Source organism: Larus michahellis, chromosome 4 (assembly GCF_964199755.1).
Source record: "Larus michahellis chromosome 4, bLarMic1.1, whole genome shotgun sequence".
Taxonomy (NCBI): domain Eukaryota; kingdom Metazoa; phylum Chordata; class Aves; order Charadriiformes; family Laridae; genus Larus; species Larus michahellis.
In genome coordinates, this window is record NC_133899.1 from 92,964,338 (window position 1) to 92,988,712 (window position 24,375).

Genomic DNA, 24,375 nt, shown 5'->3' on the forward strand with positions numbered 1-24,375 from the left:
CTCCGAGGACAAGAGCATCTCCTTCACTGGTTGCGCTGCTCAGTTCTTCGTCTTCGGTGGCTTGGCCTACACCGAGTGCTACATGCTGGCAGTGATGGCCTACGACTGGTACGTGGCCATATCCAGCCCACTGCTCTACGCTGCTGCCAAGTCCAAGAAGCTGTGCATGGGGCTGGTGGCTGCCTCCTACCTCACCGCCTTTGTCAACTCCACCGTCATTACCAGCTGCACATTTGCCCTCAGTTTTTGCAACACCAATGTCATTGATGACTTCTTCTGCGACCTGCCCCCGCTGGTGAAGCTCTCCTGCGATGTGACAGACAGCTACCAGATGCTCCTGTATTTCATCCTGACCTCCAACATCATCCTCCCCTCCGCACTCATCCTCGCGTCCTATGCCGCCATCCTGGCTGCTGTCCTGAAGATGCGCTCGGCCACGGGGCAGCACAAAGCCTTCTCCACCTGTGCCGCCCACCTCACCGCCATCACCCTCTACTACAGCTCCATCCTCTTCATTTACTCCCAGCCCAGCTCCTCCTACGTCCTGGGGAGGGACAAGGTGGTCTCTGTGTTTTACACGGTGGTGATCCCCATGCCGAACCCCTTCATATACAGCCTGAGGAACCAGGAGGTGAAGGAGGCACTGAAGAGACTGGTGAAGAGACAGACAGCATCTTAGCAGAAGAAAACCAGGGATTGTGTCCCCAAAGATGCATGTAGCAAGAAGTGCATCTATCTTTTCTTGTTTGTGTTCTCATTTGCTGCTTTTTACAATAGGTGCAGGAGGAGGCAAACCAGGAGCATAAGCTCTTCTGAGCCTGAAGTGCTTCCTGATGGACAGGAGATGTCACTGCTCTCCTTCCCACCTCCCCCTGTAATATAATTTATATCTGTACTATAAAATGGGATCTTAGCAGTGGCTGGCCTGTAGCCTAGTACTACGACATCATCTTCTTCACCCTCTGCTTTATCTGGATTAAATATTCCTTACTGACGCCCAACCAGCAGCTCAGGTGGAGTGCCATGTCTCATTAATATATCATGCTTCTGCTCCTGAGCTGTCCCAGTTATTTCCTCATGGATTGCACCACATCAACCTACTTTTCATGGTCCTAGACTAATTTCACAGTGAAACCTTCACACCAGTGTGGACAGGGAGGGTCAGATCAGAAGAACCAATGCTAAAAATCTCAGAGGCATCTGGGGTTGAGTTCTGTTGCCTGAACGTAGACTATTAACACCACGGAGATGCCCACAGGTCTTCTTCTAAGCCTTCAGATGTTGCTCCAGAATGGCCCAACTCTTCTGAAGGCTGCCTGGAGCATGCCAATGTCCTTGGCACCTCAGAACAGAGAAAATGGCACCAGATTTCTACGTGAGGGCAACCGAACCCAGACATGGCCTGGGGAATTTCACTCCACCTTGCTCCTTTCCTGCAACTTAAGCACAAACTTTCCAGCACCACTTGTAAGAAAACATGGAAAAAGGGTGAAGCAGTTTCCTAGTTATTAAAATACATTTTTTCCTTTATAAAGTTTTAGTCCAACTAAAAGGAAAAAAAAAATCAAACCAACCAAACAATAAAGTTCTTTTTTATTATTATTATTATTAAGACTGTTGGGAGGCGGGATTAAGTGGACCAAAGTAGATTCCTTCAAATTTAGATAAATAAAAATTGAGTCATTAAGTTAGAGTTCCTTGTCTCCACTTGTGATCAATGAAGGTGTGTTTCCAATTTTCTAGTTTTTGTTCAGCCAAAGAGTTCAGTTTAAAGAATTTAAGTTTGAAGGTCTCCCAGCTTTCTCCCCTTGCTGTGTCGTCGTTCGCGTCACAGGCTGGGGTCAAGGCTGTATGAGCTGGGCTCCTTTTGGATGAAAACAAACTGAAAAGGGGCTTGAGGGGGGCACCTCATGCAGTTTGACCTCCAGTAGGTGTTCAGATCCCCGGACCAGAAATAAATTTAATCCAGAGAAAACTTCCCTGAAACACATATGCCATAGGATGTGGTAAAATTTCCTTTTATTCCCACATGTTTTAGAGGGGACCTGGCTGACCATCTCACAATTAGACAATGAATTTTCAGATGTTGTGAGCCCAGTGAGCCCAGTGAGCCCGTTCCCATGCCTATTCTCCAGTCCCAAATCCGTAATGGCAGGACAATCCCATTTATGAAAACCAGTCAGACATGGAGGATGTACCCAGTGTACTTCAACTTGCTTCACAGTTCAAGATTTAAAAAAGACCAAAGAAAATCTATCCCAAGGCAATTAATGACAAGAAATGCAAGGTGTGAGGTGTCCTTGAGGAGGTCCAAAGGTGAGGAGAAATGCAACAAGTTTCCCCGGCTCCCTCTGCTACAGGGTCAGGAGCAGGCAGGGACAAATCACCCCCTTAGCAAGAACCATGGGAACCCCATTATCTGCATTGGTCATGAAGACAAAGATGTCTCTTTCTTTGTCTTGTATGGCCGAGCTTGGACTGGCACAGAAAGCCCTCCAGCAGGCCCTCCAGCAGGCCTGAGCTCCGGGCTCTCGCCATGCAGGTGGTTACGGCTATTTCCATCACAAGTGATGCTGTTCCCCTTCCGAGAACAAGAAGTGGTCCTGGGGGATCAACCACCCTTCCAGGAGTCATCAGCTTAACAAGACCTTCTGGGGTTTACCAAGAAAGTTTCTTAATCACCACAAAAGCTCCTCAGCGGGCTCGTAGTCAACTTGCATCATTCTTCTTAACAAGCCATGGGAGACTAATTAGCAGGGGCTAACAAGAAAGAAACTTTCTTCCTTGTTAACAACAAAGTGAACTTCTACAGCTGCCTTGCTTGGCAGAGCTAGTCCAGGCCCCGAAGCCGATGAGTTGGAGGGTCGGTGTGTTGGCATGTCACTGTATTAAGGACAATTGTGTGGGGATGGGTGGATGGAGAGCGATGCTCCTCCAGTTTTCTCTGATTAAAGTACCTGCCCCTCATCCCTGAGGTTAAATTCCCACCCGCAGGCTGAGGTCCTTCTTCCTTGGTGGGATGGTGCAGTGACCCAGCAGCCCCCTGAGCTCCTTGCTGAGGAGGTACGGTGGTGTGCCTGGTGGGAGCTTCTTCCATGCCAGTCTTGGCTCTGCTTGGCCTCACTTCTATGTGTTTCTACCCCATAACTGTTCCTGCTCAGTGCTCTTTTCTCCCCTATTGGTCTATGCTATAATTGCGAAAGTTTATTAGTCATTCCACTGTGTCTCATGTTTTATTTTAGAGGGGAAATCACAAAATTGCTCAAAACTAAGCAAAAGCAGTTAATAATAATATAACCAAAATAAGCCGAAGATGCCAGGACAAGTAGCAGGTACCTGACTGGTTGGTGACCTCACCATTACTCGCAGAAGGTGCCAGATGATAGTTCTCTGGTCCTTGAGCAAGTTGCAGACACTGCAAAAGTTTCTCAAATAAATTTGAAAATACAGCTGCAGCTGAGCTAAAGTAAGTTGCAGAAAAGGCCTTGATGAGCCTTGTTGCAGTGAACTGTTGTTAGGAAGCCCAGTGTCTCTTGCTAGTACTGGGAACACCGAATTACCCGGCTCTTGTGTTCACCAGAAACGTGCCCATTATTTGATGTGAAGAGAGCTCTGGTCATCATTGTCACTCTGAAAGCAATAGGTGTTATTCGTTGTCGTTGCTTTAGACAACAAAAGTAATGGATTCTCAAACTACAAAGGGTCAAGAGGTCTTGAATTCTTGAAATTAAAATAATATCAGGCTGTAAACACCAATAAAAGCCACTAACGCATGCCCGAGGCAGGTCAGTGGCTGGCCTAAACCAAGAGGAGTTAATGACCCAGCATTTAGGAGCAAGGCAGAGGTTTCACAATACGTTCGTGCCCAGTAGCTCACAGGAGAGCACTGCTGCTTTTATACCCTAACAGTACAGAGACGGAATGTAGAAAAGTTTCTGAGAAGACCTCTTGATTCCTCTGAAGCACTAGGGAAAGCTATTTTTCAGATGAACATACAAGGCCAGGCTTGATGGGTCTCTGAGCAACCTGATCTAGTTGAAGATGTCCCTGCTTACCACAGGGGGGTTGGACTAGATGACCTTTAAATGTCCCTTCCAACCCAACACATTCTATGATTCTACGTTTCCTCTCCATCGCTCTCCCCAGCACATCCTTCACCTCCTTGTTCCTCAGGCTGTAGATGAGGGGGTTCAGCATGGGGGTCAGCACCGTGTAAAACACAGAGACCACTTTGTCGAGGTCTTGGTAGTGCCTGGAGCTGGGACAGGAGTACATGAAGGCAGCAGATCCATAGAAGAGGGTCACAGCAGTCAGGTGGGATGCACATGTGGAGAAGGCTTTGTGTTTGCCAGTGGCCTAGCGCATCCTCAGGATGGTGGCCAGGATGTAGGTGTAGGAGATGAGGATGGTCAGGTTGGTCACAAACAGGTTGAAGCCAACCACAACGAACATCATCACCTCATTGATGGTGGGGTCCATGCAAGAGATGGCGTAAAGCAGGGCCCCTCGCAATAGAAGTGGTTGATGGTGTTGGGACCACAGAAGGACAGCTGAAGTGCAAACCCCGTGTGGATAGTGGCATTCACAATCCCAGCAAGGAACGAGCCAGCCACCAGCAGCGCACAAACTCTGCTGGACATGGAGATGGGATAGAGCGGGGGGCTGCAGATGGCCACGTAGCGGTCATAGGCCATCACAGCCAGGAGGTGGCACTCGGTGGTGGCGAAGACCACATAGAAATAAAACTGTGCGAGGCGGGCAGAGTAAGAAATGACCTTCCTCTCTGCTAGGACATCTGCGAGCAGTCTGGGGGTGATTGAGGAGGAATAGCAGATGTCTAGGAAGGACAGGCTTCTCAGGAAGAAGTACATGGGGGTGTGAAGCTGGGCATCCAGCCTGATTAGCACCAGCATCCCCAGGTTCCCTAGCAGAATGACCACGTAGATCACCAAGAAGACCACAAAGAGGGCAGCCTGGACATCCCCCTGCTCTGAGAAGCCCAAAAGAACCAATTCAGCACTGGGGGTGCGGTTTCCTTTGGCCACCATCGTAGCACAGTTGCTGTAGGAAAGCAGAGATGCGGAGAAACATGGGCTCAGCATATTCCTGTTTTCCCCACAAACAAAGGTTAAAGATCAAGCAAAGTGCGCAATGGAATTTATTTCTAATGGTTTTATTGGTTTGATAAAGTCAATGTGCAAATAGCAAGGCTTATTCTACTTCCTGAAGAAGTAAAGAAGTTTGCTGCTCCTGAGTTCCAAAGAGATAACCGCAGTGATTTATTCAAACATTAGAAATCAAAGTTTGCATTTAAAAGGATAAAAAAAAAACTTGTCCTAGAAAATAGAAAGAGAAAAAGCGCTGGTGAGAGAGAGAAAGAGAGACACTTTTTTTAGATAATTTCCTTTAAGAGTTACAGAACAAATTAAAATAAAACTCTAATTCCTTCCCTTCCTTTCTATGATACTCTGAAATTAAGTTTGAAGCAGGCGATTTAGTGCAAGTATTAACCCCCCTTTAATTATAGTGATATCCACATCCTTCTTGTGATGCCGCTAAGTGGAGAAAGACAATGGAAAGACTTTATGAAGGTCGGTACCAGTGGAAACCCCAACAATGTTACAGTGCCATTAGGAACTGGGGGGAGTAAGACGCTGATAATGCAGGTTTTTAAGGAAAAAAAGAGAGAAAATTAAGCTCATGTCTTAAAACAGAAGTTAGGAATAATCACAGAAATTGCTCACTGAGGGTTTTTTGAACTGTTAAACAAGATACCAAATTACACCATAGGAACGGACCCTTCTGCATGAGGAAGGTTCAACACACGTGCCCTACCTTCACTTATACATGAGGCTCCCTCAAATACGGATTCATTAAAATTAATTTTTATATGCCATTCCGGCATTAAGTCAGTTGCAGAAGCTTTCACACCCCTCTAAAACCAATTTGAAGTTTGCCAAATAACCCAGGTAGCGCTTCTCGGCCGTGCTCTTCATGGCATCACACGTGGTAGACCAGTCCTCCCATTGGCTTCGTGTAAAAGCTCCAAGACAAACCAGAACTCGAGGAGGGCAAGGGGTTTTTTCACCAGCGTGATAACATGCCTCAGACCACCACTGCTTTGTAAAGCCACTTCAACACCTTGTCCAAGCTGCTGCCCTCTCCAGCCACTGGGTAATAATCACAAATCCCTGTATTCTTGATTAAAAGAATCAGCTGAGATTGAGGGGCTGCTAAACTCTGCCTATGTATCTCGGTTGGCTTGACTCATGGCCTTAGTTAGTGGCTGCCTTAAATTTGGAAAAGCAACTTATAAATTGCTTGTGTTTCGCATGAGATATCCTGACCTCGGGTGACTATTTCATGTGGAAACAGGCTCCCACCTAAAGTCCTCTCCTTGCAACTTTTTGAAGCGTTATTTAGGCCGAAACTCACCTATTCACTCACATCTCAGGGCCCTTTTTGGTTTGTCAGAGACTTGTTACCTCCTAGACCAAAGTTTTGTCTGAGAAACAAGCCCCGATTTCTCCCAGTAATGGTGTTAAAAGCAACAATGCTTTGCCAGTCATGAAGGGCGTCGATACTGGACCAAGAAAAGCCAGTGTTTATAGGACACTTTCACTCAAAGACCAAGAGTTTTGCCGCTGCCCTCCCAGCTGTGTCACGCAGGAAATTCCTCTTGGGAGCTGAAGACTTTGGAAACAGCTCCTTAAGGAGGAGACGTGCGGTGATAAACAAACACAAATAGGTTCAACAAGTTAAGTGTAAGCTTGAGTATTTTTTTTTTCCACTTCTTTATATATAGGCAAAGAATTTTATATATTTATATATAAATTTATCTCTCGGAATATATAATTTATCTCTTGGAATGACAGAGAATTAAAAAGAACTACTGTAAGAAATTGAGATCCAAGGGTTGGGAGATAGCTCAGGATTTGGAGCAGTGTCGCAAATGCTATTGGGGAGGGAGGGAAAACTATTCTGGAACTCTTCTCCTGCAATTTGTTTTAACGTTATCGGGGATATCCTGTTTAAAACCCAGAGAGTTGGATCCAGGTGTATGGGAGAGTCGCAGCTGGGTTTATCGGGAAAAGTTTTTCTTTTATTGGTCTTAAAAGAACAAATCAGCACCAGTACCTGCCACCAGATCTGGGGAATTATTTCCTATCCATCCATGGAAAATATAAACCTGTGTTTGGGAAGTTAATTCCTGGTATCACTGACCTTTATGTCAAAGCGAAAGCATAGCTCTGATGCTGTCTTCATCCATTTTGCTTTCCTGCTCTTTCCAGAAAGCATTTTCTGGATGCTGAGCATCCACGATGAGCTGAATTATAAATTATTGATTAAAAGCTGGTTTCACCTTCTCACTTCTGAGTGGGGTTTTTTGAAGGACTCTGAAACATCAGCATGGTGAGCTGAAGCTTCCCCCTTATAGAATAGAATACGCTTAATCTAATTAATTTATTATTTAGTTTTGTAAATTTAGTTAATTTTTGTTTAAATTAAGTTTTCAGAATACACCCTGAGTGTGACTGCTCTGAGCGAAAGGCACATTTGCCGTGTAGCTGTGTCAGCCCATCACCTTTTTCAGCCAAGAATCACGCGGAGAAAACCACGCATTTTTTCCAGAAAAATTCCTCTCGCCCTGATGTAGCTGTTTAAAATAGATGAATCAAAGCCCCCAAATGCGTAGTTGTCTCCAGAAGGGGAACTGGCGGTGACTAAGTCAGCTGTGAAAGCCTACAATTAGACGGGATGACTCCTGGACCGAGATGACTCAACCCCTGAAACCAGAAATAATTAATAAGCTGCAGCTGGGATGGAAAATAAACTTTGCCTGGACGGAGAAACATAAGTAGGAGAGGAGATGGTGGGGGGAGTTTGGTCAACGCTGAGAGTCTTGGAGGCACCAAAGAAGTTGGGCACGTTTGGATACAACATACGGCCAGAAGCACGGAGGCTTCTCGTGTTATCAACGCTTGGGAAAAGCCAAGACTGCTCAGACAGTGTCTTGAAAGACTGTTCTTGGCCAAGTTGAGGGAATGCTTGTCACAGGGGATAAAACTCCCCCTTGCTCCTAGGCAAAGAAGCATGTCATCATGGTGGCTCCAGGCTGGTGGGTGTCCGTGGAGGAAACCCATCCAGGAAAGCAATAGATAGGAAGCGTGGCGATATGCTGTTCCCCATAAAGACTAGACTTGGACAAATGGGAGAAAATAATAGATCAGGTTTATTGTACTGAAGCAAACCCTTTGGCAACTACTTGGAAAAACTGAAAAGAAAGTTATGAAAGACATTGTCCCTCCCCAGCGCGCAGTCTGTATTTCGCTTGGCCCCTCTGCTCTGAGCCACCTCTTTCAGGCCGCAGAATTTGGTATTGTTGCAGCACTGCATTAAATCCTCTTTGGGGAAAAGTATCAACCGTGCATGTTCAAGAGCTGTTTATAAATTTATTTACTCCAAAAGTTTCCCTGACAATGTGTTTTTTTAGGATTGTCTGTCTTTTCTGCATTCTGTCCTTCTTTCAGACATTGTAATTACAGGTAATCTATTTTTCAAGCATGGAATTAATATTTAATTCAAACTCCGTGGTGTTCAGCACGAGGTAGAGCATGTCCATCTCACCAGATGTGCAGACGTGTGCGGTGCCCATCTTCTGTCAGGTGTCAGCCTTATTTCTTCTGCTGACTCCACCGTGGCAGGTGATACCTGCTTTGGTTTGGTTAGAGCGGGACCCGTGGGAATACCCACAGAAGACTTTGTTCATAGCTCTTCTGAGGGTGCTCCTCACCTCCTTGTTCCTCAGGCTGTAGATGAAAGGGTTGAGCATGGGGGTCACCATGGTGTAGAAGATGGAGGCTGTTTTCCCTTGATCTTCTGTGTACCTGGAAAAGGGATGGAAATACAAGAAAGCTGCAGAGCCGTAGAAGAGGGCAACGGCCATGAGGTGGGAGGTGCAGGTGGAGAAGGCTTTGTGCCTGCCCTCCGCAGAGCGGATGCTCCAGATGGTGAGCAGGATGCAGGTGTAGGAGACAACGATGGCCAAGACTGAGATTGTGATGATGAAGCCAACACAGATGACCATCACCACCTTGTTGAGCCTGGTGTCGGAGCACGAGAGCAGCAGGAGTGGTGGCATTTCACAGTAGAAATGATTAATGAGGTTTGGGCCACAGAAAGAGAGTCGGAGGAGACCAATGGTGTGCACAAGGGCATTCAGTATCCCGGCAGCGTAGGAGCCCACCACCAGCTGGACACAGACCCCATGGGGCATGGCAACCAAGTAGTGCAGAGGCTCATGGATGGCCACGTAGCGATCGTAGGCCATGACGGCCAGAAGGGTGGCTTCCGTGGTGCCGAGTACCACAAAGAAGAAAAACTGTGTGATGCAACCATTGAAAGAAATGACATTTCTCTCTGCAAGGAGACCTGACAAGAGCTTCGGCACGATGGATGAAGAATAGCAGATGTCCAGGAAAGAGAGGTGGCTGAGGAAGAAGTACATGGGCACTTGAAGCTGAGAGTTGGTCCTGATGAGAACGATCATCCCCAGGTTCCCCACCAGCACGGTGATGTACATAAGCAGAAAAATCCCGAAGAGCAGCTCCTGCAGGTCAGTGAAGCCCAAGAGGACAAACTCAGTCACGCTCGAGTGGTTTCCCCCCCGCCATTCTCCTGGGCCAGCACAGAGGAGACACAGAAACACAGGGAAGAGGTGAAATAATGTATCCCAGCTTGAGAGAGCCTGAGGCTAATGCAAGATTTGGTGTTCCCTGGATAAATACACCCACCTATTCAGAGAAAAAAATACGATAGCTATCCTCAGTGGGCAGGCTGAAGATCCAAAAGAATACATTGAAAAAATAATATATTCATGAAATAATAGCCAACAGATCATAATACGGAAAAAAAAAAAAAATCTTAAAGCTTAAATCTTAAAGCTCTGGCTGGCCTGTTACGGAAAGAATTCACCTCGCAAAATGATGTCTTCTCATGGACATCCAAATTCTTGCCAATATATGAGCACGTTTGGGAGGATTTCTGTCCCTTTTTTGGGGAGGTGTTTTAATTTAGGGGTAAGTAAATGCAATAATATCATGCCTTAATTTGCCATGTTAATTAGTGTTGCATTAAGTAGACAACAGACCATGTTGGAGTGATTTTCTGCCTCCGTATCAATTACAATGAGACTCTAGCATACCCGACCACAATTTCATATATGTGTAGCTTCAAGAGGAAAAAAAGCCCAATTTATAATCTGGATTATACTTGCACGCTATCTTCCTTGCGCCTCTTGGGTCAGCTAATATCAGGGATTTTTATCCAACATTTGAGTTAGGATTCAGACATATTGAGTCTGGAGTATGGAGTATGCGTTTTTTTCCTTCAGGAGGGACCTTAATAACTTCAGGATTGCTCCATGGTGGGGTTCCTGCTTCGGCAGGGGGTGGATACGCCGGTTAAGGAAACCCTTCCCCACCCAGTCGAAAATGGTCTCAAAACCTCTCAAAAATCTCACCCTCCCTCTGGCTAACGGCTTCTCGAGTCGTTCTCGGAAAGGCGCTCGGTGGTCCATGAGCCGAAGTTAACACACGAGCTCCACTGGCCTTTTCCGACACCAGGGAGGTTTCCCTACTGCAGCCTCCGACCTGGCTGGAAGATTTAAGCTTTACCCCATGCCCACAGGACAAATGCCCGAAGGGTCCTTGGAACCAGAGTGAGCCTTCCCCAGAGAGCCTGTGGAAAACACGGAGGTTTCTCTCCCAGGTTTTAGGGATGGGATCCCCAAGGGTGCCCCAAGAAACGATGCCCGCAGAGCCCAAGCAATTCCATTTGCATACGCACTAATGAGGAGTGGAACACGAGGCAATGCATTTTTGCTGAAGGCTTGAATTTGAAAGATTTAAAATTTTTTTCAGTTCTCCAGGAACATGGGAGGGAGGCAAAATGGTTTAAGGCAATCATTGCTTTACGTTTGCAATGATCAGTTATCTTCATTTTCTTTTTGTACTACACATTTCCATAGAGTGGATCGAAATGCGGATATCAATTTGCCACTGTGTCGTCATTTTTCTTTTTTTGAGATAATTTGTTGTTTTGCATTTAGGCTTAAATTACAGTTTCCCCAGCACCGCCGCTTCGCAGGGGGCAGGGTCTCGGGGCAGGTCCCATCAGCGGCATTTTTGTGGATGGAGCTCTCTGAGAGCCCGTCTCCAAGGGCAGGATGCTTCACCCATCCACGTGTCGGGACAGTGAACCCAGATTTGGGTAGCTCTCTTCCAGACGTTTGCAATTAGGTGCACAAATTTCAGTCAGCATTTTTTAATTTTTTTAAAATTTTCTTTTATTCTTTTTTTTGGTTTTTTTAATTCTTTTTTTATTCATTATGTTATTCTTTTTTATTCATTATGTTATTCTTTTTTATTCTTCTTTATTCTTTTTTATTTTTTATTGGCTTTTTATTCTTTTTTATTTTTCTTCCTTTTTTCCTTCTTTTTTCCCTTCTCTTTTTCCTTCTTTTTCTTTTTTCTTCTCTTTTTTCTTCTTTTTTCTTCTCTTTTTCTTTTGTTTTTTCCTTACTCTTTTCTTTTCTCTTTTCTTCTCTTTTTCCTTCTCTTCTCGCCTCTTCACCTCTCTTCTTTCTCTTCTTTTTTTTTTCTCCCTGCTGCCCGTCTGCTGGTCACACCCCTTGGTGTTCAGCATCACTATAATTTTACCTGCTATATTTTTCTTCCTCTGTTCTTATTGACCTTTTTTTTAAAAAATAGTGACTGCTTCGTATGTCATCCACTAGAGACGACCTTAAAATACGTGCATTGCCTGTTCAAGAAATGAGGATTACTACTTCTTTCCTTCTCACTTCCCTCTTTCTATCAGTCTCACTGCCTGTTTCCGAGCACGATCGAGGTGACCATTTCTTCAGGGTGATTCCTGTTCTCCCATCACCCCTCTCCAAGCAGCTTTTACTTCTCCATTCCTCAGGCTGGAGGTCAGACGGTCATTGCAGAGAGTCCCTTGACCCGCTGCCAATGCTCTTCCTGGGGTGCTCTTGGGCATCTCCGCAGCGAGGACATATTGATGGCTCATCTTCAACTTGGTGGCCACCACAACCTCCATGTCCATCTCTGTCAAGCTGCTCTCCAGCTTGTCCTGGTGCCTGGGACAATCCTTCCCCATGGGCAGGACTCAGAATTTTCCCTTTTTGAAGTTTACGTTATTCCCATTTGCCCATTTGGGTCAAAAAAAGCTGCCTTTGAAATGCCGTTTTGCATCATGTGCTTCAAAATTAAAATACCCCCAGTTTGGATGCGTGTGTGGGACCCCCTTTTCCTGGTGGGTCATGATGAACGAGCAATGATGTGGCGGGTCTCTTCATCTCGTTTCGCAGTGGCAATGATTATCTGCTAATTGCTTTGGAGCTCCTCTCTTCTGATTAAGCAGGAGCGGCTACAGCTGGATGCTCGGAAAGGTGTTTTAGCTTGTCTTTGTGTCACATCGAATGCTCCAGGGCTTGAGATGCAAATGAGTTTCCAACTGGAATTCGTTTTACTTAAGAAAGCAGAAATAAGGCAATCAAAACAGTGATTTAACGCTGCAGTTATTCTGAGTTTGAGGTCTTGTGTCTGAAACTGTCCTCTGGCTGCATCTTGGAGTTTAGCTGGAGACAGCTGGGCTTGCGTTTTTAGGCGGAGCTGCCTGAATTCCAGTTAAATCCATTTTAAACAGAGCGCTGAGCAAACATTACTATCGAAGGGGCAGGAGCCACCTCCCCTTGTTTAGATCCTTGGTGGTTAGGGCTGGGAACCACCTCAAATGTCTTTAGGGGAAGGACTTATCTCCTTAACTTTAAATAAACACTATGTCACCTCTACACCTGGACTGGGTAGGTGGGCTCCCTTTATGACCAAGGAAGATTTGGTCAAGTCCATCAGCGGGGTCTGGTGGGGCTCACCACAAGGCAGAGACCTACATTTTGTCAGCTGAAGAGTTCAATAAACTCTTCTGATTGCATTGGCCAGAGTCGTGTTAGCTGTAACAAGACCTCAGTTCCCAAACGGGTAATGACAGACACTCAGATTTGGGTCTTAATATGAGCTGAATCTAAAAGAGGGTGAAATGAATCCCATTCATGAGGTCTCCTCTAGCTGGTGGGTAAAAAAGGGCACAGAAACAGAGAAATTGTATTATTTTTTTCCCTTCATTTTAAAAAGGAATTGAAGACTTGGACTTCGGATGTGTAGATCTTGCTCTGGGGTGGTGACTCCCCTCCATCGTGTGAAATCCAGATGTTTGTGAAGAACCAGGAACCAGAAGCACAACCCTTTGCCATCCAGGCTAGCTGGAAACCGAGCTCCCTTCAGTTTCCCTTAGCAGAGAAACGAAAGAGAAAGTCACAGTTTGGCCTTGCCCCATTTAAAAAGGTATCTCTCTTTAAAATAAGCCATTATAATATCTACGATACAAGACACAAGTTACCACCTTGGAGCAAAAAACCCTTCTGAGGTCCTGGTGGAAGACGCAAGGAGACCCCATCCAGACACCGGTGAGTTTCTCTCTGTGTCTGCCTTTGCCACCACCATTCATGGATTCGGAAGAGATTTTGAACCCAAGCAAGAGAAATTTGCACTTTCCACTTGTCTTGAGAAAGGGGGAGGCGAGAAGGGGGAGGTCGGGTTGCGCAAGGACAGAGAGACCCATGGGGCAGGACTAACCTCAGCTGGCTTCAGACACCTGCAGTGCCAGCACGGGCATCTGAGAGAGTCAGCCCAGAGACAGGGAGGCTTCTGTGTGTGATAAAATGTGGATATTTCTGATGGGACCGGGTGATGTTTTGCATGATACAGACTAGCAGCAGCACTGAGAAGGGCTGGTTTGGATGTTGTTAGATGTAACGTGTGTGTTTGTGGTGTCCATGCTCAGTTACACGAACACCATCCAAGGCGAAGAAGGAAGTTAGTGATGGTTTTGTCAGTGTTGGGTTGATGGTTGGACTCGATGATCTGAAAGGTCCCTTCCAACCCAGGCAATTCTATGATTAATGAGGATGAGGAGGTGGCCATCCAACGTGTGAAATGTTGGCAATGGGACACAGCCCCCACCTCCTTCCCCCTGCCCGAGGCGGATGTCAACAACTGCGGTTGGATCTCCTGAACACTTTTGAAGGCATTAAAGCGATTTAGCATGACGCTATCTGCAACCAACAGCTCGTTTCTACAAAGCACAAGCCACGCTATCAGTTTCTTTCGCTTTCACGAGCACCAAAACATCTCACTTCCCGATACTCTCGGCAGCAGCGTTCACCCGTGGTTTATGGTGAAACAGCCAGTCTTTTTTTTTTTTTCTGAAAAGAAGAAACTAAAAAAGCCAGTCTTAAATTTTTGATTTAGCAACAGAATACAGGCAGATTCATTCTGAATATTTAATTGTGCTTTCTCTCTTGTTTTCTCTCTTGCCTGCACAGGAGTGCCCATGGGCACCTAGACGAGTTTAGGGCGTGTGGACCACGCTCGGCATCTCAGCAGCTTCATCTGCTGGTGGTTGGCCCGCTCATAAGCTTGGTGTCCACCCTTTATTAATCATGGGTAGAATGGGTGTTAAAAATAAATAAGTAAATAAAAGAGCATTTCCTCTGACTATTGATCTTGTGGCTTCCGATTCCTCGTGTTTAAATAAATTAGGGAAATTTTGCAGCAGCAGCAGCGGTGTGGAGGGCTATGGGAGGAGCTCTGCGCAGTGATGGCTTTGGAAGGGCAGTGAACCTCCTGGGCTTTGAACCTCTAGACGGGGCAGGGTGAATAAAATTGCCTCGGTGGTGGAAAACAGCGGGAGCAGTTCTGGGTGCACCACGCTGGGGGCTCCTTCTCCTCTCCGTAACTCTCCTCCTGGAGCCATGCGGGGTGTTTCCCACCGCTTTTACGGTCAGATGCTGACCCCGCAGGAGTCAGTGAGGGCCGTTAGACACAGCAAACCCCTGCCCTCCTCAAACACGGCAGCCTGGCTTGCGCAACGAGGAAAACGCTTTCGTTTTTGAGAGCGGGAAGCCACAGCCAGCAGAGCAACAGTGCTGCAGCTGCAGAGTTGTGTTTTTGAGAACACTAAGAGCTCGTGTCCCCGTTAAGCCACCAACAGCAGAAGGACACAGAGGTGTTGGAGCGGGGCCAGAGGAGGCCCCGGAGATGCTGGGAGGGCTGGAGCCCCTCTGCTGGGAGGACAGGCTGAGAGAGCTGGGGGGTTCAGCCTGGAGAAGAGAAGGCTCCGGGGAGACCTTCCAGCCCCTTCCAGGCCCTCAAGGGGCTCCAGGAAAGCTGGGGAGGGACTCTGGATCAGGGAGGGGAGCCGTGGGATGAGGGGGAAGGGTTTCCCACTGAAAGAGGGGAGATTGAGATGACATATTGGGAAGAAATTGTTTGCTGTGAGGGTGGTGAGCCCCTGGCCCAGGTTGCCCAGAGAAGCTGTGGCTGCCCCATCCCTGGAGGGGTTCAAGGCCAGGCTGGACGGGGCTTGGAGCAACCTGGTCTGGTGGGAGGTGTCCCTGCCCAGGGCAGGGGGTGGCACTGGATGGGCTTCAAGGTCCCTTCCCACCCAAACCGTTCTATGATTCTATGAAACACCAGGTGATGGTGGAGGCAAGACCATCTGGACACAAAGTCATTGAACATTGTTGTATGTTACATACAAATAACGGCTGTAGATCACTGCAGCAAGACCAGATGTCCTGGGACTCTGAGGAAAACATTAAAAATAACCTTGAGTCTTCTATTTAAATAAAAAAGGTGGCTATTTTCCCTGCACCTAAACCAAACAGCATGTTGAGGGTGACAGTTGCAGAGGAGCAGAAGCATGGGAGAACATGAGAAATTGTACACAGAGGTCCCAAGGCAGGAGTAGGTCCTGATGAACACACCTGGAGACATGTGAGATGATGAAGAGGGGAGACCCTTGCTCGCTGTCGCTGTGTCCAGGCTCTCACCATCAAGAAAAAGGGGGGGGGGGTTGCATGTAACATGAACTAACAATGGCTGAGTGCAGATTTGTAACTCATTTCACGGACAAAGAAAGGACACGGGAAGGAATGATTTCTTTTTGACTTGATGCCACCAGCTCCACGTGCTTGATATTGCAGAGGACGGGAAATCCGAGACTTTCTATCGTGAATTTGCAACGTGGGAAATTCCAGTTAGAAACAAAAGGGAGGAAAAAAAATCCCCTGTGAGGGCGTCCAAACACTGAAATAGGGGCCAGGGAGGGTGTGGAACCTCTGCCCTGGGTTATTCCCAAGGCTCAGCAGGACAACGGGGGGTCTGAGTTGTCCCTGGTGGGTGTGGGTGGCTGTGCCGGAGACCTCCCGGGGTCCCCGCCGATATGGAAGGAATGGGGAGCACAAACAGCCCGGGAGGGTGTTTGCCCCAGGCTGACGGTGCCAGCCGACCGTTGGCTGGATTAAATAATAACCAGGGAGTTATCAGGAAGCTTTGGGAACAAAGAAGGATTCGGTTGGTTGACGCCGGGTGCCTGTTGGTTGCGTGTCGTTAATAAATCAGCAAACCACTTTGATCCTGACTTGATTTAATCCAACTGAGCCGCTTCTCGCTCCAACCCAAGTTACTGCGTGTCTCTGGGAGAGCACCACGGCTAAGCCAGCCCTCCAAAGTTCACCGCGGCCCTGACAGTCTGTACGGGCTGAGGTACTACTCAAATTGGAGTATTTTGGCTTTTTTTTTTCGTGTGTGCAACGTCTGTGTACCACCCGGCAGCTCTCTCTGCAGGGTGGCGGATGGGGGTTCCTTGATAATATCTGCCCTTGGGGGTTTCATCACATCTTAAAGTGCTTTCAAAGTGCCTTCACTCACAGTAGAGCTCACCCAAATATCATATTTAACTTAAATTTTTAGCCGGCTAAAATTAAATGAGGTGTACGGTGCTGTTAATCATTCAACAAGGTTTGAATATGAAAAAGAAAAAGTATTTCCTGGGTAGCATGCCGATTATTTGCTGTCGTCCCTCTTTTTCTTGCTAAAAGTGTTGGCATCCCAAGGCTAGTTATTAATTATGGTCCTTAATGACTTCACAACGCTGTCTTGAAATGGGATTTTATTTAGTGGAACAGTAGAATTCGCCCCCTGTTTATCCTGATTTGCTAAGCAAAAGGGGGAGCAACACACGACACAGTCCGTAATTTCAGTCCAGGCAATTGCCGAAATTTTTGCCGTGTTTTTCTGGTTTAATTTGGCCGGATACGTAGGACTGAATAAACAGTAGAGGGCAAAATTTCAAATGAGGAGTAATGCATGCTTGTAGTTCTCTACCTGTGTCTCCATTAGGTTAAATTAACTACTAAATATAATTAACGACATCTGGAGAACTGAGTGAAACTATCCGTATCCTGAACCAGCTGAGGATCAGCCAGGGAAGCTTCTAAGTCAAAGTTCAGAAGACCCCAAAAAGGTTATCTATCTGAGAAATTTAATCAAAAAGTGACCACATCACCCACATCTCCATTCTGTTTGGCTATAAATTTACAACGTTCATGATCATTTTGGTTTTGTGAGTCTCCTCAAGGCCTCCTTCACCTCCGTATTCCTCAGGCTGTAGATCAAGGGGTTCAGCATGGGAGTCACCACCGTGTAGACCACTGCAGCCCATTTGTCGTCTCTCGAGCTGTCTGAGCTGGGCTTTAAGTACACAAAAAGGGACGTCCCGTAGAAGATGCTCACCGTGGTGATGTGGGAGGCACAGGTGGAGAAGGCTTTGCGCATGCCCTCAGCTGAACGGATGTTCAGGATGGCAGAGACGATGGCCACGTAGGAGACCAGGACAATCAGGCCGCTGGACAGGCCGAATAAAGATGCTGAAGTTGTTAGGATAATGCGGCTGAGGGTGGTGTTGGAGGTCGAGAGTGATATCAGAGGGGAAATGTCACAGAAGAACAGGTGGATGACTCTGGAGCCGCAGAATGATAAACTGGACATGCAGATAGTCTGTCCCATGCCATTGGTCAACCCCATGAGATACGACCCTGTCACCAGCTGGAAACAGTATTTTGGGGACATGACAAGGGGATACACCAGGGGATGGCAAATGGCCATGTAACGGTCATACGCCATCATCGCCAGCAGGAAGCATTCAGTCATCCCAAAAAGATCGAAAATGAAAACCTGGGCCACGCACCCCACATAAGCAATGCCCTTCTTCTCTGACATAAAGTCAACCAACATCTTGGGGGTGATGCCGGTGGAAGAACAGAGGTCTACAAAAGCCAGGTTGCCCAGGAAATAATACATGGGGGAGTGGAGCTGAGGGCTGGCCCTGATTAATGCGATCATCCCCAGGTTCCCCAGGATGGTGAAAAGATAGATGAGTAGAAACATCAGAAAGAGGGTGACCTGAGCCACCGGCTCCTCTGTGAACCCCATTAGGCTGAACTCAGTCACTTGGGTGCAATTGATTTCTGCCATTAGTTGGACGTGTGCTTTCTGTATGAACGCTTTGGTGGAGGTTTCTTCTACAACAGGCAGGTATCTCCCAGGTGGAAAACCCTCTTGGCCGTGGGACCTGCTTGGAGACAATCACACAAGATCTAAAGGAAGAGTTTAGGCACTGATCAATTAGAAAGAGCTTGCCAAAAGTCACATCCTAGGGCAGGTAAAACAAAGCGGGTGCCGCAAAGGCAAAGCTTTGCTTGAGCACCAGAGGCCAGCGTGGTGCGTGGTCCTCTGGCTCGCTCCTGGATGTTCAGCAATGACCTCCATGAAAAGCCGTAGGGAGGTTACGCACCTGAGTAGCTTTACCTTGGTGCCGCATTTCATCCCCCGTGCTGGTGTTCAGTCTGGGACTCCGAGATCATCCAGCTCAACCTGAAACACAGAGAAACGTGGTGCTTCTACAGTGCAGAGCTGGTTATTCACCCTCTCCTCGGCATTTGCCAACCACCCACTTCTTCCCCCTTTGCTGCGACTTCTTCCCAACTATGAAACTTTACGCCGAGGTTTATATTGGATTCCCATCCCTCCTGATACACTGCTTTAGCTAGAAAAGCTTTTCCTAGGTATTTAGCCCATTCCTACAGTCTTCAAATGGACACGAGCAACCCCCAAAGCTAAGCAATCTCTCATTGAAAATATTTTTGAGGGGAAAAAAAATCATCTCTTGGACCTGCCTCATCTCAGCAACGATAAGGTCCCTAAACATACTTTACAGGAAAGCTTCTGGTCCTCATCCAGGAGCCCTTTGCAGTCAATGGGGAGAGGAAGCTTCCTGAGTGTGCTCTCCAACAGGGTGATCTCCTGACCACCCGTCTCAGCAGTTGCATGGTGAGGACACAGGGCAACCAGCTCCCTGGTTTCGGTGGAAAGTCCAGAGTATCAAGGAGAACTGAAGCCCAGGACCCTGCAGGTAGGGCATGAGATGAAGACGGGAGCCGTTTCTTTTTTGCAAGAGAAAGTTACGGGAGCTGGGCGGCTCAGCACGCACCATCCTTGCTCGTGAGTCTGGTACTGGAGCTCCAGCTTGGGCTGAAAAACAATGACCCTCACTTACATCTCAGCACTGTCTCTGCTTCCCTCCTGATGGTCTTGGAGGTGGGTGTGAAGACGTGTGTGCCTGAAGCTCTGCAGGAGAGCTTGAAAATAAACCACCATCAGCAAACACCCTTACTATTTCACATAATTTGGGGATTTGGGGACTGGGAATCTCTTTGAGCCCCAGGAGAGTGGCAAAGCCCAAAGCAGGTCATTGTTTTTTCTCTGCACTTAGTTCAGAGAAGAAGTGTACCCTGAGGAGATGACCTCAACTTGAGCGAACAACAGGGCTTTGGGCTCTCTTCAGAGCAAGCCACACAACAAAGCCCCATTTTCACGTCCACTTTTTGAACATTTCAGAGACAGTAGCAGCTCCACAAGCACCGTGTTTGACGTTATCACACCAGGGAGCTGAGGGGGACCTCGCCGATTGGGCACGGTCCTGCAGGGGCTGAGCCAGGGCTGGTCACAGGGTCCATCAGCAGTCCCAGGCACCATGGACGATGACCCACCTTTCTACCCATCTTAAATTCCTTGTTTGCAAACCATAGCTCACAAGTTTGGCTGCGAGGAGCCAACAGAAGATTGTGGCGACCTTGCTAAAGTTGAGGTAAACGCCATCCACTGCTCCCCTTTGCATCCACACAGCCATCATCTCATCACCCATGGCACTCGGGTTGGCCAAGCATGACTTGCCCTTGGCACATCCATGCTGGGTGGTCACAGTCACCCTCCTGTCCTTCCTCAGCCTGGAGAGGGCTTCAGGGGTGATTTGCTTCTTAATCCTGCTGGGGACCGATGCAGATCACAGTCCTGGTGCCCTCCATCTTGGTGATGACATTTACCTTCTTCCACGCATCACGCTGGAAACCCACCTGCCAAAAGGGCAAAGGAGAACCTGAGGTGTCCAAAACTGGAAGGAAGGTGATGAGAAAGAGGAGATAAAGAGCACGAAGAAGGACTGAAAGGGGCAGCAAGTGGGGAAAAGGGCCCTTCTGAAGGGATGAAGGGAAGTTCTAGGGCTGGCCCTGTCTCTGGTGGCTCTGACGGAGGTTCCCAAGCCCGACAGGAGATGTGGTGATCCTCTTTCCACTGCCCTCAGCAAAGGCGAGTGCTGAGGGCAGCAGAAACCGCTGTGGGATAAGGTGGGAGGATGTATGTTGCAGAGTGGGAGTTGGCTTAGCCCTGACCCACACCCTCCGCTGAGCCGCGAGTGGGGCAGGAGGCTGAAACCTCCCAGAGCCAAACACAAAAGGAAAATGCACGTCACATGGATTCCCACCAGATCTCAGCCAGATCCCAGGCTGAAACCTCCCAGAGCCAAACACGAAAGGAAAATAAACGTCACACGGACTCCCACCAAATCTCGGCCAGATCCAGGCTCTCGGTGAGGAGAAACTGTTCCCAGTGGGGTCGCATTAGACATCGCCTCGGATGCTGGGAACTGGTGTTTTACTGACTCGGAGCCAGAGGTCGCCCATCCCTGAGGGTGCTCTGGGCAGCGTTTGGGGTTTAAAACCCTTCCAGGACCACATCCTTGCCTTTCTCCAGCAGAAAAATCAGCGGTGCGATGCCGTGGATGAGCCCTGGCAGGTCCGGTCCTACCTGGGGCTGAGTTCCCCCCCTCCATCCTCCTCCTCCCCGCTGTCAGCGCCGCCTCTCGCACCTCCTCATCTCCCCGCTCGATACCGGCCCCGCGGCCACGGCCCGGCTGACAGCGGGAGATGGATGGGGCCGAGCCGGCGCCGCGGGGCGAGGGGACATGTGTGGGGATGTGACGGACGCAGCGGGGCTTGGGGAGATGTCCCTCCCCGTTTTGCATCACTCCCGCTCCCAAAACCCAGTGCTGCCCTCGGCCACCTTGCAGCCGACGGGGACCAGTGGGTTTCCTCTCCGTTACGGTGGCCACGGGAAGGATTTAAGCACCGATCCCAAAGAAGAAGTGAAGGCTGAGCCCCATTTTGGAGAAAACGGCCGCCGCTGTGCAAAGCAGGGAGGGATTTCAGCCCAGTGCCACCATCACCTGGGTACCACGGGGGACAGAGAGCCGTCAGCATCCCCGTGAGGGTGTCCCCCGTTCCCTCCAGACCCGTCCCCAGACCCCCAGCGTCCCTCATCCCACCCAAATACACTCCCGTGGTGTGCAATGAGATGGTTCCTGTGGCCCCATCGCAGTTCAGAGGGGAGTGGGGGGGGTGATGGACTCCGGAGCAGGCCCTCTGCTTCCCCCCCTCCCAACCACAGCCCCCCATCCCTGCATCAGTCACATCCCCGCACGCATCCCTTGCCCCCGCGGCGCCGGCGCGTCCCCATCCATCTCCTGCTGTCAGAGCAGTATCGAGCGTCGCCATGGGAGGTGTGGGGTGGAGGGGACAGGGACCGGGGGGTCCCGGGGAGCACAGCAGAGATGGGACCAGCATTTGGGATGGGTGCAGAAGAAGGGGGGGGACGCCTTTCCTCCCCCTCCCCGGAGCCGCAGAGGCTCTGCAGGAGCAGCCGGCGCGTTGCGGATGCCTCAACACCTTGCCATGGCTTTTAATACTGGGTGTTGACGGGAGGCTGTCGGCCGAGCCGCCGGCACCCAGGGGAGAGGGTTGGAGAGGGCCCCCATCTCCCCCCGGCTCGCACCTGTGACATGAAGGGGACAAGGACACCCCAAGAGAGCCGTCCCTCCCCAGCCCAGGGCACCCCGCAATCCGGCTGGGGACCAGCGGTGGTCCCGGTGGTCCCATGGCCACCGCTCGCCCCCCGTCCATCATCATCATCATCATCGCGTCAAGGCGCAAAGGCAGGTTGGGGAAAGGGGGCTGTGCTCCGGCCCCCGCGTCTCCACCCCCGAGCTGGGGCATAAAACCCCCCGGCAGGCTGCGGGGGACAGTCCGGAGCTGGCGCTGCGCTGGGAGGGGGCTGCGTTGGGGTCCCCGCCGCCGCCACCGAGACGGGGGACGGAGCCACGGACGCCTCCCTCCCACCCGCTGCACCCATGGCAGGTAAAACCCATGGTGGGCAACGCTCCCCCCAGCCCGGCGGTGGGGTCCCGTGGTGTTTTTGGGGCGCAGCGGATCATAACAGGGGGATAAAACCCCACTGTGGCGGGGGGCCAGGACCCCACGGTCCTCCCACCCCCTGCGCAGAGGGAGGATGCGATGGGGTGGTTGGTGATGCAGGGGGGTCTGCTCCCACATCTGGGGCGCAGGACACCCCCAACACCCCCTCGCCCCTCCGCAGCCTTCCTGGGGGGGCCGGGCGAGGGCCCCCCCTGCGGCACCGGCCTGGGGTGGGCAAGCGAAGGGCTGGGGGCCGGCGGCAAGAACCGGCGCGTGTGCCACGCCGCGGCGCGGCTGGAGATGGGCAGCCTTTGGGAAGAGTTCAACCGCCTGGGCACCGAGATGATCGTCACCAAGGCGGGCAGGTAGGTACCGCTGCGGGGAGAGGGAGGTGCCGCCAGGGTGGGGGCACCCCCTTTCCCACCCCCTTTTTTTCCCCGCAGGAGGATGTTCCCCACCTTCCAGGTGAAGCTGTCGGGGCTGGACCCGTTGGCCGACTACGTCCTGCTCATGGACTTTGTCCCGCTGGATGACAAGAGATACAGGTGGGGATGGGGATGCTGGGGTGGGGGGGACGGATCCTGGCGGTGCTGAGCGCGGCCCCCCCCCGCTCCCCGATGCAGGTACGCCTTCCACAGCTCCTCCTGGCTGGCGGCGGGACGTGCCGACCCCGCAGCCCCCGGCCGCGTCCACTTCCACCCCGACTCGCCGGCCAAGGGCGCCCAATGGATGCGGCAGATCGTCTCCTTCGACAAGCTCAAGTTGACCAACAACCTCCTGGACGACAACGGCCACGTGAGGACCCAACCCTGGGGTGGGAGATGGAGGGGTGGGGGGAGGATGCCACGCACCCCTTCAGGGGGGTTGATCTGCCCACCTCCCCTCCCTCTCTCCTTCCCCCCCTCCCCCCCCCGCCATAGATCATCCTCAACTCCATGCACCGCTACCAGCCCCGCTTCCACGTCGTCTTCGTGGACCCGCGGCGGGACAGCGAGCGCTTCGCCCACCAGAACTTCAAGTCCTTCAGCTTCCCCGAGACCCAGTTCATGGCGGTGACGGCTTACCAGAACCACCGGGTGAGCCCCGGGTGGGGTGGGGGGGGACACAACAGGACACGGGGACATCGGGGTGTTGTGTGTGTGTGTGTGTGTGTGTCCCATCCCAGGGACCCCCTGACCCCGTTCCCCTCCGCAGATCACCCAGCTGAAGATCGCCAGCAACCCCTTCGCCAAGGGATTTCGGGACGGCGAGCCCGAGCCGTGGTACGTGTCCCCCCCCCCTCCCACCCCGTCCCCTGACCGCCGCCCCGATGCCACGATGAGGGGCTCCTCGCCTTCCCCCTGAGCGCCCCCCCCCCACCACCACCATCTCTCTCGCAGGTGTGGGGTGCCGGCGGGGAGCCTGCTGGGCTCCTTGCCCCGCGCCCGGGCCACCGCGCTGCCCCCCCGCCCCGAGAAGCAGGAGAAAGGTAGGGGGGCTGGAGGGGGGGCTGACCCCCTGTTGCTGTCTCTCCCCCCGCCGGGGGCTCCCCGGGGCCGTGGGGCACTGGCCACCGCCGTCACCCCCCAACCGGCCCCACCGGTGGCTCCCCCCGGCTTCCCCGAGCTGCCCGCGCCCCCCTTCCAGCCCCTCGCCTGCCCCCCCGGCATCTACGTGGGGGCCAAGCCCCGTGCCCTGCCCTACCCCCTGCCCACCTTCCCCCCCCTCAGCGCCTACGGCACCGCCGCGGGCACCGCTTTCAGCTACGGGCAGCAGTAATGGGGGGCCACCCCTTGCCGCCCCCCCACCCCCCAACTTCCGAGACCCCC

At 50.6% G+C, this 24,375-nt stretch overlaps 4 protein-coding genes and 1 pseudogene across 4 annotated transcripts in view; 2 read left to right on the plus strand and 3 right to left on the minus strand.

Moving 5' to 3' along the window:
* Positions 1-679, plus strand: part of LOC141743115 (olfactory receptor 9G19-like) — a 2,974-nt gene extending 2,295 nt beyond the window's left edge. Inside the window, exon 4 of the mRNA XM_074586837.1 lies at positions 8-679. Within this exon, the coding sequence (XP_074442938.1) occupies positions 8-679 (672 nt within the window). The remainder of the gene's footprint in view (positions 1-7) is intronic.
* A 3,194-nt stretch (positions 680-3,873) lies between these two features.
* Positions 3,874-5,102, minus strand: LOC141743116 (olfactory receptor 5AP2-like; annotated as a pseudogene).
* A 3,560-nt stretch (positions 5,103-8,662) lies between these two features.
* Positions 8,663-10,204, minus strand: LOC141743117 (olfactory receptor 5J3-like). Its single transcript, XM_074586839.1, has one exon. The coding sequence runs from the start codon at positions 9,581-9,583 to the stop codon at positions 8,663-8,665; it is 921 nt and encodes a 306-aa protein (XP_074442940.1). The 5' UTR covers positions 9,584-10,204.
* Positions 10,205-17,534: 7,330 nt separating this feature from the next.
* Positions 17,535-18,461, minus strand: LOC141742970 (olfactory receptor 5G3-like). The gene has a single exon (XM_074586597.1). It carries the CDS (start codon positions 18,456-18,458, stop codon positions 17,535-17,537), a length of 924 nt encoding a protein of 307 aa, XP_074442698.1. The 5' UTR covers positions 18,459-18,461.
* Positions 18,462-22,250: 3,789 nt separating this feature from the next.
* TBX10 (T-box transcription factor 10) lies at positions 22,251-24,325 on the plus strand. Its single transcript, XM_074586840.1, is given in 8 exon segments — positions 22,251-22,394; positions 22,396-22,510; positions 22,749-22,932; positions 23,011-23,112; positions 23,191-23,362; positions 23,488-23,643; positions 23,762-23,829; positions 23,947-24,325. Coding segments are annotated over 8 exon segments (1,320 nt in total).
* The last annotated feature ends 50 nt before the right edge of the window (positions 24,326-24,375 follow it).